At 57.0% G+C, this 13,750-nt stretch overlaps 1 protein-coding gene and 1 long non-coding RNA gene across 3 annotated transcripts in view; one reads left to right on the forward strand and one right to left on the reverse strand.

Moving 5' to 3' along the window:
- Positions 1 to 288: 288 nt before the first annotated feature.
- FER1L5 (fer-1 like family member 5) overlaps positions 289 to 13,750 on the reverse strand; it is a 52,892-nt gene continuing 39,430 nt past the window's right edge. The window contains exons 27-53 of one of the 2 annotated variants that reach the window (XM_085018661.1): positions 12,973 to 13,075; positions 12,270 to 12,433; positions 12,006 to 12,179; positions 11,600 to 11,744; positions 11,408 to 11,485; positions 10,367 to 10,548; positions 10,044 to 10,205; positions 9,662 to 9,763; positions 8,606 to 8,752; positions 8,363 to 8,525; positions 8,204 to 8,229; positions 7,528 to 7,578; positions 7,306 to 7,410; positions 6,882 to 7,001; positions 6,190 to 6,351; positions 5,870 to 5,961; positions 5,188 to 5,358; positions 4,839 to 4,987; positions 4,486 to 4,625; positions 2,748 to 2,836; positions 2,439 to 2,534; positions 2,093 to 2,234; positions 1,793 to 1,892; positions 1,524 to 1,717; positions 1,251 to 1,360; positions 822 to 969; positions 289 to 713 (exon numbers count right to left, since the gene is read on the reverse strand). In XM_085018661.1, coding sequence (XP_084874787.1) covers positions 543 to 713; positions 822 to 969; positions 1,251 to 1,360; positions 1,524 to 1,717; positions 1,793 to 1,892; positions 2,093 to 2,234; positions 2,439 to 2,534; positions 2,748 to 2,836; positions 4,486 to 4,625; positions 4,839 to 4,987; positions 5,188 to 5,358; positions 5,870 to 5,961; positions 6,190 to 6,351; positions 6,882 to 7,001; positions 7,306 to 7,410; positions 7,528 to 7,578; positions 8,204 to 8,229; positions 8,363 to 8,525; positions 8,606 to 8,752; positions 9,662 to 9,763; positions 10,044 to 10,205; positions 10,367 to 10,548; positions 11,408 to 11,485; positions 11,600 to 11,744; positions 12,006 to 12,179; positions 12,270 to 12,433; positions 12,973 to 13,075 — 3,486 coding nt within the window. In that variant the 3' untranslated portion in view covers positions 289 to 542. Of the gene's footprint in view, positions 714 to 821; positions 970 to 1,250; positions 1,361 to 1,523; positions 1,718 to 1,792; positions 1,893 to 2,092; positions 2,235 to 2,438; positions 2,535 to 2,747; positions 2,837 to 4,485; positions 4,626 to 4,838; positions 4,988 to 5,187; positions 5,359 to 5,869; positions 5,962 to 6,189; positions 6,352 to 6,881; positions 7,002 to 7,305; positions 7,579 to 8,203; positions 8,230 to 8,362; positions 8,526 to 8,605; positions 8,753 to 9,661; positions 9,764 to 10,043; positions 10,206 to 10,366; positions 10,549 to 11,407; positions 11,486 to 11,599; positions 11,745 to 12,005; positions 12,180 to 12,269; positions 12,434 to 12,972; positions 13,076 to 13,750 lie in introns of both variants that reach the window. The other variant, XM_085018660.1, reaches the window with a different exon arrangement.
- On the forward strand, positions 810 to 9,530 carry LOC146404688 (uncharacterized). The gene is made up of 2 exons (XR_014841502.1): positions 810 to 3,230; positions 4,102 to 9,530. It is a non-coding gene; the product is annotated as an uncharacterized LOC146404688 (long non-coding RNA).

Here is a 13,750-nt window from a genome sequence, read left to right on the forward strand (position 1 = left end):
GCTTGCACCCCAGGTGTGTCTAGAGGAGGGAGTTGCCCCTGCGTGCAGGGATCTTTCACCTTACGAGGCCCTAGGGCAGAGGAGCAGGGAAGGAAGGGGTGCCTGCGAGGCCTGGTCAGGCTGCTTCGCCCATGGGAGCCACCCTCTCCTTCTGGTTCCCTGACTAAAGACCAGGGGTGGTGCATGAAGGTGGCATCATTCCCCCCTTGCGGGCCTGGTCAGATAGGCTGGCCTCTTCAGCCATTTGTGGTGTCGTCAACCCCCCAGATTACAAGAGAAATAGACTGCTGAAATACAAGTTTTGTAACAGAGCTGTTACAAAACTGATTTATTTCAACAGAAAATTGCAACTCTGCCCTTCTCATTGAGGTGGTTTCTGAGCAGAATGGCTGGAATCTCCCTAGCCGCTAGAACTAACGAACTGGTAGGAAGGCCAAGGGGAGAGCTGTTGGTGGCAGGAGGAGAGTCAGGCAGAAATGAGAGAATTAGGCTTGTGGGGCTGGAAGTTGTGGAAACATATCTTGCAGGTGATTCCTGGGTCGCTAGAGGAGTTTCGGCTTAGGGCCTGTTGTAGGCTTGAGGCTCAGATGATGAGTTGTGGGGATGGAAGGGTTGGTATCACTGGTGTTTAGTGAATAGACGATGTTGGCCTGAAACTCAACGGGAGCATTCAGCCGAAGTTCAGGTTTGATCACGTTCATGGCCAAATAGTTCTAGTGAGAACATGCAACAGTTAGCCTGAAGTAGCAACCTGAAAGCACTCTTGAGCCATCCCAAGAACACGCAGTACCTTTGCCTCTGTCCCCAAGGTTGTCACTCACCGGAGCTGAATAGATAAAGTTGAACAGCAGAAGCCCCATAACCAGTATGATTGCAATGGCTATGATTTTGAAGCGAGAGCGTCTCCAGACCACCCTGATGAAGTTTGTAACAGGTGACCGAAACCACATGAACAACATGTCGCTGCGTCTGTCCGGGAGCAGAGATGGCAGAGAATGGAGGGCAGAGGGAACCTTCAGGTCAAGGGACCCACAGCAAAGGCTTTCATTTTAAAAGAGCAACTTCTGCTCCCCAACCCCCAGCTGTTCTCTCCTGTAATGGAGCTTCAGCATCAGGGGATGGGGGGGTCGTCACTATCCCTCTTTACTTGCCAGCCCCCCAGTCACCACCCCATGCAAAATGCTGGACCCAGCAGCTCAGCTTTGTGTGCAAGGAAGAAAGACAGTGCCTTTGCCCAGCAGGGCCCTTACGGAGGTGGATGGAGTGTGGGGTATTGGTTGGGTTCTGACTGGCCTCGTCCTGCAGGTTTGATTAAAGCTTCCTTCTCTGTCAGAATCTCCAGGGTCATCTTCACTTTACCCTAGAGACACCGAGTGGTGAGGGGGCAAGTTCAGATGGCATGAGCAAGAATAGCTTTAAGGCCTCTTACCAGCGTCCAGAAAAGGAAAAGGATTTAACTAAGACCCCAGAAATCTCTTATAACCAAGTTATGTGGCACTGCAGTCACCTTCCCCAGCTCCTACCGACAAGCGCCATTTGCCACCATTGAGGACCTGGCAAGGCCACCAGCCAGTTACAGTCTTCATCTTAAAGAGGGAGAAGTGCTTGTACTGGAGGAAATGGGGCCACTTGGGATCTGCATCGGTCATCCTGATGGAGCATAGCTTGGAGTCCCGGGCCGGGAAGGGCATGTCAGGCAAATCCAGCTCCAGGATCCCTGAGCCCAGAGAAAAGCTGTCAGCAAGAAGAAGCTCCTTGTCCTGTGGTCATGGGCTCTGTGCCTGCATCTCACCTAGGAAGTCATCAGTGGAGAAGATGTTATTGTCCCAGATCTGGATGACGAGCCGGGCTGGGAACTTCATCACTGTCGGGTCTAGGCTCCATATGTAGTCCTGGAGGATAGCAGTAAGAGTGTGCTCCCAGCCTGTCTCTTGAGAGTTCATTGGTCACTTGGCAGACACCACCCAGCAGTGAAGGACCTTGTAGGAGGAGGGCTTCCTCCCCAGGCTACATTCCAAGTGTCCTGCCTGGTGCGGCCCACAAGTCTCTGCCAGCAGCAGGGATGAGCATACCCTGTCCCCTGGCCTATTACCTTCTGGCTCAAGACGCACATTTGTTCTGCTGCCAGGTAGTCCAAGGTGAAGACGAACCGCCAGTTGAAGATGCCCTCACCCATCTCGGAGTGGTAGTGGATGTCCGTTTTCTGCATGTCCTTCTCTAGCCCGAATAACCACCTGGGCCCAGAATCCTCTCACCTGCCGTTCATGAGGATGGTGCCCACCCCCACTCCAGACCCCAGTGGATGCTAGCACGGGGTTGGGGTGGGGTATGTGGGGGGTGGTGTGGAGCGGTGTCACCGTGAGATTAGGAGGATCCCCAGGAATGACCGAACTGGGGGAATCTGAGGGAACTGCCCGAGCCCTGCTCCTCTTCCTCACCCTTTGACATAGATGTCGCTCATCTTCTCGGAACCTAAACTGTTTTCTTTCAGGTCCACCAGGGCAGTTTTCCAGATAATGCAGCGCAGCTCATACCTGCAGCCCCCGTTCTCTGAGGCTTTGCTGAGGACTAGCTCCCCAGTGGCAGCCTAAGTTAGGGAAGAAGGTCTGAGGCTGCCCCTCCAGCCCCCCCCACCAAGTCATGCTGCATTTGAGGGGAACGCAGCGGAAGGAAGAACCACTGTGGCTCAGTGTTGGAGCCCCCGGTGCTTTGTCCGGGGCAGGACTTGGGAAATGGATGTCACTCACCTTTTAGGTTTTCTGGGGCTGATGTTGACCGGGGGGCCGGGGGGCCCAAGCTTCTTAGGGAAGATGTCCACCCACATCTGCACCTTTCCCTAGAGGGAGAGGGGGTAGCTGGCTGGGGCTTGCCAGGCTGCTGCTCAGCACGCTGGTGGGGAGCCCTGGCCCAGCTTCTGAGGTTGAGGCTGTTTGCAACACTGGGCAGCAGGGCACCAGGGATCTGTGAGGTGGAACAGACTTCAGACAGGAAGTCAGCCCATCACTTGCCGGCTTCCCCTTTTTTTATCTTTCATCCTGGGAGAATAGGCAGCAAGGTTGGTGCAATTTGAGGCTGATGCTGTCACTTGGGGTTATCACGTATAACTGGGGTCTGGAGGGTTGATGCCATTTACTAGGTCCTGCTAGACAGCCTCTCTGGACAGAGCTCCAGAACGGGACTGACGCCTCATTTATTGATCGCCTTGGTGGCCTTGAGTATGCATAAACTAGGTGATCTCCAGGTGGTTTTCTGTTGTGTAGCCACATCCTAAGGCCATCAAGCTATCCACCGAGGACAGAGGTCCAGGAAAGAAGGGATGAAAATGCTGAGGACAAGGGCAGAACTACCAACTGTGGAAGGAAGATTCCTTCAAACTGTGTGACCTAGTTTTATTCCTTTGAAATTGACCCCATTGAATGAGAAACTAGGTTAATGAGAATGGTTTTAAAAAATGCTCCCAGAGGAGTCCCCGTCGTGGCTCAGTGGAAATGAATCTGACTAGCATCCATGAAAATGGAGGTTCAACCCCTAGCCTTGCTCAGTGGGTTAAGGATCCAATGTTGCGTTGAGCTGTGGTGTGTCACAGACATGGCTTGGATCTGGCATGGCTGTGGCTGTGCCATAGTCTGGCAGCTACAGCTCCAATTCAACCCCTAGCCTGGAAACCTCCATGTGCTGCGCATGTGGCCCTAAAAAGCAAAAAAAAAAAAAGGATGCTTCCAGAGAACTCTGTACCCAGAATGTGCTGTCAGCTTGAGGGATCTGGAGAATAAGCTGAGTCATTCTGGTGGCTGGAGGGAGGGGATGGTGGGTTGCCTGTGGGGACTACCATTCCTTCTGTCTGGGGCTCCTGGCCATGGAGAAAACAAAGCCTGCCAGCAACAGCCAAGCCAGGGTGATGATGACTACATGTCTGCGCCCAGGTGTTGCCTCCTGCCCTCCCCTCAGGGAGAGTAAAGCCCTGATGTTGGCCGGTAAGGCCAGCATGCTTTCATGGCTGACACATAGCCTCAGCTGCTGCTGCTGCTTTTTTTTTTTTTTTTTTTTTTTTTTTTTTGGTCTTAGAGCTGCACGTGCAGCATATGGAGGTTCCCAGGCTAGGGGTCTAATCAGAGCTGTAGCCGCCGGCCTACACCACAGCAACAGCAACTCAGGATCCGAGCTGCACCTACGACCTACAGCACAGCTCATGGCAACCGGATCTGTTAACCCACTGAGAAAGACCAGGGATTGAACCCACAACCTCATGGTTGCTGTGCCACAACGGTAACTCCATGGCCTCGGCTTCTTGCCAATGACTCTTCTAGCCCTGAATTTCTCCATCCTCAGTGACATCCCTGGAACTTGCTCCTTATTAACATGCACAGAACACACTTGTCTTCTCTGCATGTACACCTGTGGATGCCTGGCCTCCTTCTGTCTCTTGTCTGGATGGATGGGCTCCCCAATGCCCCGACTCCTGATCCAGCCCCATCAGTCTTGTACCTGGTCAATACCCGGCTGACTGTTACTGTACAGTGTGCGGGTCTCCACGTGCTCGGGTACCAGCCCCTGGGTATGCAGGAGGTACAGCGCAAGGCGTTCTTTCTTAGGTCCCAAATAGCGAGCAGTAGGGGGCTTGAGCTCTAGATAGGAGGGGGATGCAAGGAAGGGATCACAAGGTCATTAGCCTTCGCATCTCCCAGGTAGGCCCCCACCTTCAGCCTGTGCAGTGGTTATCTGCTATGGGAAGGAGGGACGGCGGGAAGGGCATGTCCTCTGGCAGCTCCTCCATCTGGAGCCCCACTGCTTACAGAGGCCTGGGTCTGTGCTCTCTGGCAGTGTGCTGTGCATCTCACCGAAGCTTTGCAGTCTGAATTTTTTCCCATTGTATAACACGGAGTCCTCCTCAGGGCTGAACAGAGGCGGAGGCAATCCTTTCCGCTTGGCATGGTGTTCCAGGAGCAAGCTGGGGGGCATCTGATCCCGCCACCTAAAGGGGCCTGACCTATGGGGTTATGTGAGGGGAAGAGGTGGGAGCTCTGGGTGCTGGAGAGCTCCTTGCATGAGCTGCAGGCTCGGGAGCAGGGGTGCAGGCAGGTTTGGGCCCTGCTTCCTTGGCCTGGGATGCAGGTGTCTTGGAAGGGAGCTGTGGGTTCACGCCTCCACCCTCACTGCCCCCTTGCCTCCATTCAGGTCCACGCTTACTGGCAGTAGGATTTAGAGAGCCCACAACGCGCCCCAAAGCCAGAGAGGAGTCGGTTTTCAAGGTCGATGACTGTGGTTCCAATCTCATCATCAGGTGAAAGTAGGTCAAAGTCATACAGCTGGATCTCTAGGTCCTTCTCCAGGGGGATGGTGCAGCTCAGTTCAAACATCCTTGGGTGAGGGTGTCGGAGAAACAGACTGCGGACCACGTCATTGCACCCCCGCCTCCCCAGCATCTCCACCCCTCGGGCCTGTGCTCCACCCTGATTGGCCACGGTGAATGAGGAGCAGGGCCTGTGGTAACCATCCTCTGCTGTGGTTGGGAGTATAATTTCCTTTTTTTTTTTCTTTTGGCTGCACCTGCGCCATACGGAAATTCTCAGGCCAGGGATCAAACCCACACCACAGCAGTGACAGTGCTGGATCCTTAACTGCTAGGCCACCTAACTTTTGATAGGTCTGGGGTGTGGGACTCTGAGCTCCCTTCCTAGGCAAGGTGTTTGAGAGGGGATCGGGCTGGACTGCCCGTCTTCCATCTGTTGGACACTTAGGGTGCGGAAGACGCCATGCTAGGAACATGGAGGCTGGAAAGAAGGTGAGAGTTCTCTGGCTTTTGGTACTCCTCCCAGCACAGCGTGGATGAGGGAGGGGATGAGGGAAGGGGTGCATTGGGGCAGCTCACATGCCAAAAATGGGATCCAAGGTGTTGGGCTGGTACTTATCGCGGTTGCCAACCTTTGTGTCTCCCAGTTTCAGGATCACATAAGGGTCGCACTGGGGTTTAGTGGAAGTGAGGGAAGGACAGGAAATGGAGGGTCAGTCCAGGTGGTCCAGGAGGGCGGGAGTGGGACAGAAAGGAGCCCCTCATGCCAGATGGGGCCCATGGGAAGTTGGCAGTCTGAGGGAGCTCTGGGATGCTTGGGTGTAGGGTGAGGTCGGGGGTGCCTGGGCTCGGGAGGGGCCAGGGAGGCTGAGCGCTGTGGGTTTGGGGCTTCTTGTTACCAGACCATTGGTGTCTTGGGGCTGCAGGTTGATTGCTCGCACCATGTACACCCTCACCACACACTGCTGCGGGAAGTCCTCTTTCTTTGGCCAAAGCAAGAACTGGCGAGGGGGCTTGGGGGCTTCTGGATTCTCAGGAAAGGGGTAGACACGGAATAGGCCCTGTGCATGGTGGGCAGGAAGGTATTGGCCACCAGCCTGGCAGTGCTGGCCTGGCTCTACAAAGCCCTCCAGGAAGTGCCCCAGTCCAAGGTCAGGACAGTGGGTCATGTTGAGGGCAGGGACTGAAGGCTGCAGGGATGGGTGGGGGCAGGGCAGAGGTGTCCTGCAGGGCCCACCGTGTTTAGGAGGGGCATTGACATAGGAACTGCGGAGCAGTGGCTGAGTCCCCAGATTCCACTGAAGGGAGCTCATTTCACCCCCTGCGGGTCCCCACTTGCTTCCAAAGGCTCTCGGGCCTCGGGAGTGCAGCACAGGCCTGAGCTGGGAATGGGAAGCCCTCGCCCTTCCTGGGAAGGAGAAGCCTCCCTGAGGCCCTGCATAGATCTGTCTCTGCACCCCACTCCTAGAACTTTGTTGGCCCCCTTGCCCCATCCTTATGATGGGCACTTAGAACCAGGGCTTCTATTAGTCTTCCCAGGAGAGGGGGGCATGAGGTGACAGGTGCAGCTCGGCAGGGTTAGGACACGGACCTTGAACTCCCCTACCACAGGGCTGTCCAGCTGGGGCCGTTCCTGGTAAAGTTTGAAGGTCTGGCAGAAGTCCTGCAGGCCTCGGAAGGCCGGCACGGCCTCTAGTTCGCAGTCGTATACCTGTGGGAGGGTGCGTGGGACCCCATGTGGGGGATAGTGGGCCAGGCTCACCCAAAGGAATCATTCCTGGGATCAGGGGATTGAGGGACCACCCAGGTCCCAGCCTAGAGTGTCTCCCCTGGGCTTGGCAAGGTGGGCAGCCCTGGTTGCTGTGAGGCTCTGGCGGGTGGCAGCATGGCTTGGAGTCTTGTGGAGACCACGAGGAAGCCCCCCCCCCCCAGTTGGTGGTTCCCTAAGGGCTTGGGGCTGGGTGTGCTGGCCTCTCCCACCTCTCAGCCGCCTCCCCTCCCATGGGCCCGCGAACCTCCAGGGTGTGAAGGTCTTTGTACTTGTACTTCACTGTCTTGGGAATGTTTCCTGTGGCCCAGAGCAGCTTACTCCACCAATCCACTTCATGCTCGTAGTCATCCTGGCGGGGAAGGGGGCATTTGGGCACAGTGGCCTTCCTCTGCTGGGGTCCTGCTGCCCCCACCTCCCTGAGCTGCCTGGAGTTGTTCCTTGTTCCCTGGGGCTGAGCCTCCATTACCTCAGCTTTGCTGGACTTGAACCAGAACTTTTCATAGAGGTAACCTAGGACCTAAGGAATGATTGCAGGTGAGCAAGGCACAGCCCTGCTGCCCAGTCCGCCCACCCACCTGCTCGGATTTCTGAGGGGGAAGGGGTTCGAGGCCATGGCTTCCTTCCCTGGCTCCTTGCCCTTCACAGAGAGGCCTTTTAATTCAAGGATCCTCAGACATAGGATTGGGGCCAAGAAGGAGGGTAAGGTTAGTTCTTAGTTCTCAGTGCCCCCAACTCCAAACTGAACCTGGAGCGGCTCAGAAATTCCTAGCCTCCAGCCGCACCCCAGGCTTCCTAGACCAGATCTGCTTTTGCTCAGGATGTCCCAAGGGTCCCGTGCATTCAGGTTTGACAGGTGCTGCTCTAAAGCAGCTCTTCTGAGCTTCACAAACATTGAAATCACTTGTGAGGGGAGCGGGAAGGTGGGTGGGGCTTGAAAAAAACAAGTAGTTGCTCCCTGGGTGCTACCCCCAGGAACTGGTCAGTAGCTGGGCAGTCAGGATTGTTCTAAATCCCCAGGTAATTCCAGTGTGCATGCAGGTTGAGAACCGTGGCTTCAGGGTTTCATGAACAAGTGGACCTCCCACTGGGGGCACAAGGGCTGTTTCCTCTAAGTGGCATGGCACCTCCAGCCTTTTACTCACCTCCTGGTACTTTTTCACAGACAGCACTGTGTGGAGAACATGCAGTCATGAATGGCGGGGCAGAGGGGCCCCAACCCCGCAGGGCAGCCAGGGCTGGGCCTCCTCCCAGAGCCAGCCAACTGCTCAGGCCTGGGCAAGGGTGAGGAGAAAGGGCCATACGTGGAGGCTGTGGGGGCATGTAGTCCTCAGCCCAGGGGTCACAGAAGTAGGGCTGGAGGGAGTCGATGTTGGCCTGACCCACCAGGGTCTGCTGGCCGAAGTCCTTGTTGTCTACCACCTTCAGCACGAGGGGCAGGGCAAAGGTCTCGTCCGTGGGCATGTGCTGCCGCCCCAAGGAGAGGACAGAGCATGAGGCTTCCCGGTAGCCTACGCTGCCCCAGCCCGTGGCCAAAGTCTTCTTACCAGTGTGAGGAAGAGGGCTGACTGGGTGAAGTTGGGGTTGGTCTGGAAGTCCCGGATGGGCTCTGTCTGCAGGGACTCGTCCCAGCATTCCACCAGGAGCTGGGGCGAACGCACCTGCTTCATGTTCCGAAGGCCCCAGGCCAGCATCTGCCAGGACAGGGGGCAGGCGGTGCCTCTGGAATGGCATCCTGTGCTGGCAGCGAGGGGCGTCAGGGGGCCTGCAGGGCCAGGGCGTGAGGCAGGGGATCCCCAGGCCTCCTGTCCCGTGAGGGACGAATGCTTGTCCTCCCACCTCCATGAGCAAGGTGTCCCTTAGGTATGGCTTTTCCTCCCCTGCTGCCCATGTGGCCTCCCTCAGGGGGGGACTTACTTCTACTGGCTGCCTCCCAGGCCCACAGGAGCAAGGTAGCCCAGGCTTCTTAAGCACCCCTGTGCCATCTAGCTCGGGGCTGACTTGGATCACCCAGGTCTCCATGAGGGTCAGTGAGCCACCCCCCTGGCATCTCTCAGCAGACAGGGGCTGGGTACCCCAGCACACCCTACTTGTGAGGGCTGCCTCGGGGCCAGAACAGGAACCAGCCAGGTAGCCTGACCTAGGCTCCAGCACCAGGAGGACCTGACCATCTTTGTCTTTGCCAGGCTTGTGGCAGGGCATGGCGGTTCGGATGTGGGGGCCTCCACACTACTCTGGAGAGGTGAGAAATGGCCCCAGCACTGGGGGGCAGACAGGGCTGGGCCAAACCCCTGGGTCACTGTGCGTGGATGTGTTGTTTCTCAGAGCCTGAATCTCCTTCTCTGGAAGGTGGTCCCTACTTTTGGCTGGGGGGCCACATGAGGCTTACAGGCAGCAAGGAATGCTAACGCCCTTTGTCTCTGACCCACCGCAGAGGTCTGCATTAAAATAAACCAGAACTTCTGCTCTTCATTTCTCTCCTGTCTCCCTCCATCTCTCACTTGGTGTCTTCTCTGGGTCCGAGCTTTGAGTCAGGTAGGCAGAAGGCCCCAGAGGGTCAGCAGAGAGCGTCGTGGCCCACCCGCCCCGCCCAGCCATCCTACCTCAATAGCCATCTTCCTTAGCGTGGGCTGGATGCTCTTGGGGAGGATGTAGATCCCGTTTTTCCAGGGAACACTTAAGATGGGCAGCTGCTGTCTGAGACTCTGAAGGGATGAGGTGGGAGAGCAGGGAGCATGAGGCCCCGCTGGGCCAGTCCTAATGTCCCCCACCCCCACTCAAGCAGGACCCTAAGGGGGCTCAACTGAGGGCCCTGGAGCCCTCTGGGCCAAAGCTGGCAGGGGAGTTAGCGAGAAGTTGGGCAGGCTGGTGCCACCAAGCCCAGTGTCCTGGTTCCCAGGCCCCAGGACTTCCCTGTGGGAGCATGGGGCAGCGGAGTAGGGGCACTAAGCACCACACCTCCTGGGGGGCCCTCTCTCCCAGCACCTCAGTCTCAAGGATCAGCTCACAGGACGCCAAGATCTCGCCCTCTTCGTCCTCCAACCCTTTTACAAGGGGGTGCCACCTCATGGGGGGCAGGATCCGTTTTTGGACATCCAGCCAGACCACCGGTGCCCACATGCTCCGTCCCCACAAGCTCTCCTTGCCCTGGAGGGAAGGGAGTTCACAGGGTTCTGATGACTCTGGCACAAGGGCTGACACTTATGTTCATGTGACGCTCTGCAAATGAGCCTCTGCTGGAGCAACCTTCCCAATGTTCTCCAAGAAAAAAAACTCCTCAGTGCTCTGCCCGGCCCAGTCCACCTCACCTTGGGGTCCCGCTGCCACAGTTCCAATACCACAAATGGCGGGCTCTCTTTAGTGTCCTCGGGGTTCTCGTACAGGAGGAGGTGCTGGAAGATGAGCGTCTGGGCCCAGGTAGGGGCGGCAGAGCTCCTCAAGGTTTGGGTGCACTGGCTGTGGTTCAAGAAGACTAGCCGAATGAAGGGCCCTGGGGGTGGAAGGAGAGGAGGGCATGCCTTCCAGCTGCTGAGCGAGGCTCTCCTCCTCCAGCTGCTGCCAACCTTGGACCACATTCCCAGGGAGGCTCAGGCGGGCAGCTGCGGCCACTCCAGCTTGTCCAGAAGGCCTCCTCAGTGAAAGCTGCAGAGCCCCTGGGTGCACAGCCGGAGGCCATCTTACACTATCACAGCTGGGGCCTGGGCCGACACGGAGGGCCCAGTGGCTCCTGTGGGGCGTTCTGGGCACCAGGCTACACAGGGCTGCCCTTCCAGAGCATCAGTGAGTGGCCTGGGTACCAAAGAACCTCACATGGCCCTCTGCTGAGGGTGCTGATGCACAGGGAACATAGCTCTTGGCAGATACCCACTGACTTGGCTCCTGACAATCAGGGCCACTACCAGCCCAGGGCAGGAGCCATGACTCACCTGAACCTTCCCAAGGGTCCTCCACACGGGGCCGGAAACAGCCACCCCTCCTCTCCACCTCTCATCTTCGGTCCAACACAAGGGCGAGTGGTTCCCAAGCATGTTACCTCTCTCTTGCCTTTGTGTATCATACTCTGCCAGCAAACTCCACCTCCCTCTTCAGGGCCCAGCTAAGCCCCCGACCCTGCCAGGGCTGAAGTCTTCCCTTATTGATTCCTCAGTGTTGAGGAGGCACCCCAAAAGCAGTCCTGCCTCGTATTCCTTGTTTTTGTCTTTTCCCCCAACCCAGGGCCATGAGCTCCTGGACGGAGGGGCTGGCGTGTTTGTCACCCCCTTCCTCACCACGGCTTTTGTACTGCTGGTAGCTGCATTGAGGGGCCCCAGGGAGCCCGGGGCGGGGGGGTAAGCAGTGCCTGTGCCTACCCTGGAAAGTCTGGATCTGGTTGGACATGAGGTTCCGGGCCTGGTAGATATAGCAGAAGAGCTGGTAGTAGTGGGGCTCTGGGTAAGAGAGCAGCTGTGTCCACCAGTTGCCTTGGGATCCCCAACCCACAGCCCCTGCTCCCTGCCCTCAGATACGGGGCCACCCAAGCAGACCATCAGCTGAATGCTCACTGTTGAAGATGTAGTAGATGAAGGGCAGGGTGGGTGGCTGAGTCATCTCTGGGGGAGCCCTCCAGGAGCTCCTGATTCTGTCCAATCTCCGTATCGAGGATGCCATGTCTGCTTCCTTCCTGGCCTGCTCTTTCATGTCTATGTTCTGTGTCCAGGAAAGACTCCCTGAGGCTCATGGGTGCTTTTTCTGTCACCTCTAGACCGGGCCCAAGGCACCCTTCTCCCCATATGAAACCCGGGGATATGGCAGGGCCCAGGTTCCCCCACTCCCGGTGGTCAGCACCTCTGACCACACAGAGCATCTCCGGCTGCTGGCCTCATGGGATGGGGATAGGGGGTGGTGGGAAGGTCCTGGCTTGGGGAGGCAGCTTTCAGGGAGGAGACACCCATCCCCCTGGAGCTTTACCAAGGATCCCTCCAGGAGGAATATGGGTGCAATGCCCTTGACCTTGTTGGGGACCAGCCTGCGGTGCCAGCAGCGGCGGCGGAACTGGCTCTGGGGCTGAGGGTTCAGGTGGAACTTGGAGCCAAAGATGCCATATTCCCAGCCTGCCTCATCCTCAGCCAGGCTGGGGTGGTGCTGTGGGGGGAGAGCAGAGTTGCCTTCTTGCCACGGTTGGGGTGGGTCCCACCCAGGGTCCTGTGCGGCTCCCACCCAGCGGCCCCTCACCAGCTGCAGGAAGGACAGGGTCTCCTGCTCATGGCTCAGCCTCCCATGGTCCCGGTAGCGCACACGTGCCCATCGCCGGCGGCGGCGTGAGTAGTAGGTCTTCTCCACCGAGTTCCAGACCAGGGGCAGGCCTGAGGGCTGGATGCCCATGCCGTACTCCCAGCCTGCGGGGCCAGCGCACAGCCCATGGGCACCAGTGGCCTGCAGGCTGGGAGGCTTGGACAGGCCTGAGATATGGGCCCTGGAGGGGCAGGCCAAGGGGGCAGTGCTGGCCCTCATGTCTAGGTCTCTCTGGAAGGTGCCAGAGAAGAACCTTCCTTTCAGAAAGGAAGATGTGTCACACTGTGCCACCTGTGTGGCCTGGGCACAACCGCCCAACTTACAGACGAGGAAGGTGAGGCTCAGAGATGTCCTGGGACCCATACAAGGTCACACAGCCTGTGAGCAGCAGAGTCTGCATCTTGAACCCAGGTCTTTAGCCTTTCCTGGAGCCACCTGGGCTGAATTCAGGCTCCAGGACCCTGTCACCTGCCCTGGGGCCACTGACTACCTCCCTGTCTCAAAACAGGGGCCCACATCTGTGGAATGGGTGGATGCCCTGATCTCCAGAGGCCAGGGACCCCAAGGAGCTTGGGCCCACCCCACCTGAGAGCTTGGCTGCTTTCAGGTCCTCCTGCCATCAGCCTGAGACCAGAGGACCAACCTTCATTGTCCACTGCGTGGTTCAGCTCCACAGCCCAGTTGTCATTCACGTGCCAGCCTTTGGGGCACTTCATGTTCTCCCGGGCCTCCACGGGCTCTCCTTTCTGTGGACAGAGAGGGCAGCATGAGGGGTGTCATGCTGGCCTACTACATCAATAATGGTCTCTGGCCCCTGGGAGCAGACAGCGCTTATCACATCTGATGCCACCCATGCACATGTCCACTTAAGATCCTTTCACTGGCTTGCCTTCTGAACTATATGTTTGTTGGTTTATTTTTTAAGGCTGCACCTGCATCATATGGAGGTTCTCAGGCTAGGGGTCAAATCAGAGCTGCAGCTGCTGGCCTACACCACAGCCACAGCGATGCCAGATCTGAGCCACATCTGTCGTCTATGGCTCCTGGCAATGCTGGATATTTAACCTGAGTGAGGCCAGGGATCGAACCCACATCCTCATGGATACTAGTCAGATTCTTAACCCACTGAACTGCAGCAGATACTCCTGATACATGCATCTTTTATTTTTTTCTATTTTTTTCATGTATCTTTTAGAGGAAATTTATTTAACCCGTATCAGTGGAACCACTCACTATAAATAGGAAATAAACATACTAATGACTGAAACCAAAACAGTATGACCAACTCTCAGCTGGACGCTGCCGCTTGCCCAAGTGCCTCTGCCCTTGAGGAGGGAGACCAGCATGACTGAGAGGTGGGTTAAACCCTCATGTCCAATCAACAGCCACTGATCTCCTGGGGCTACTTAATTTTTTTTTTT

The sequence above is a fragment of the Sus scrofa genome, chromosome 3, assembly GCF_054392235.1.
Source record: "Sus scrofa isolate SSC_HxYL_T2T_F1_AM1 chromosome 3, Sscrofa_HxYL_maternal_Yorkshire_Landrace_v2.0, whole genome shotgun sequence".
Lineage (NCBI taxonomy): Eukaryota > Metazoa > Chordata > Mammalia > Artiodactyla > Suidae > Sus > Sus scrofa.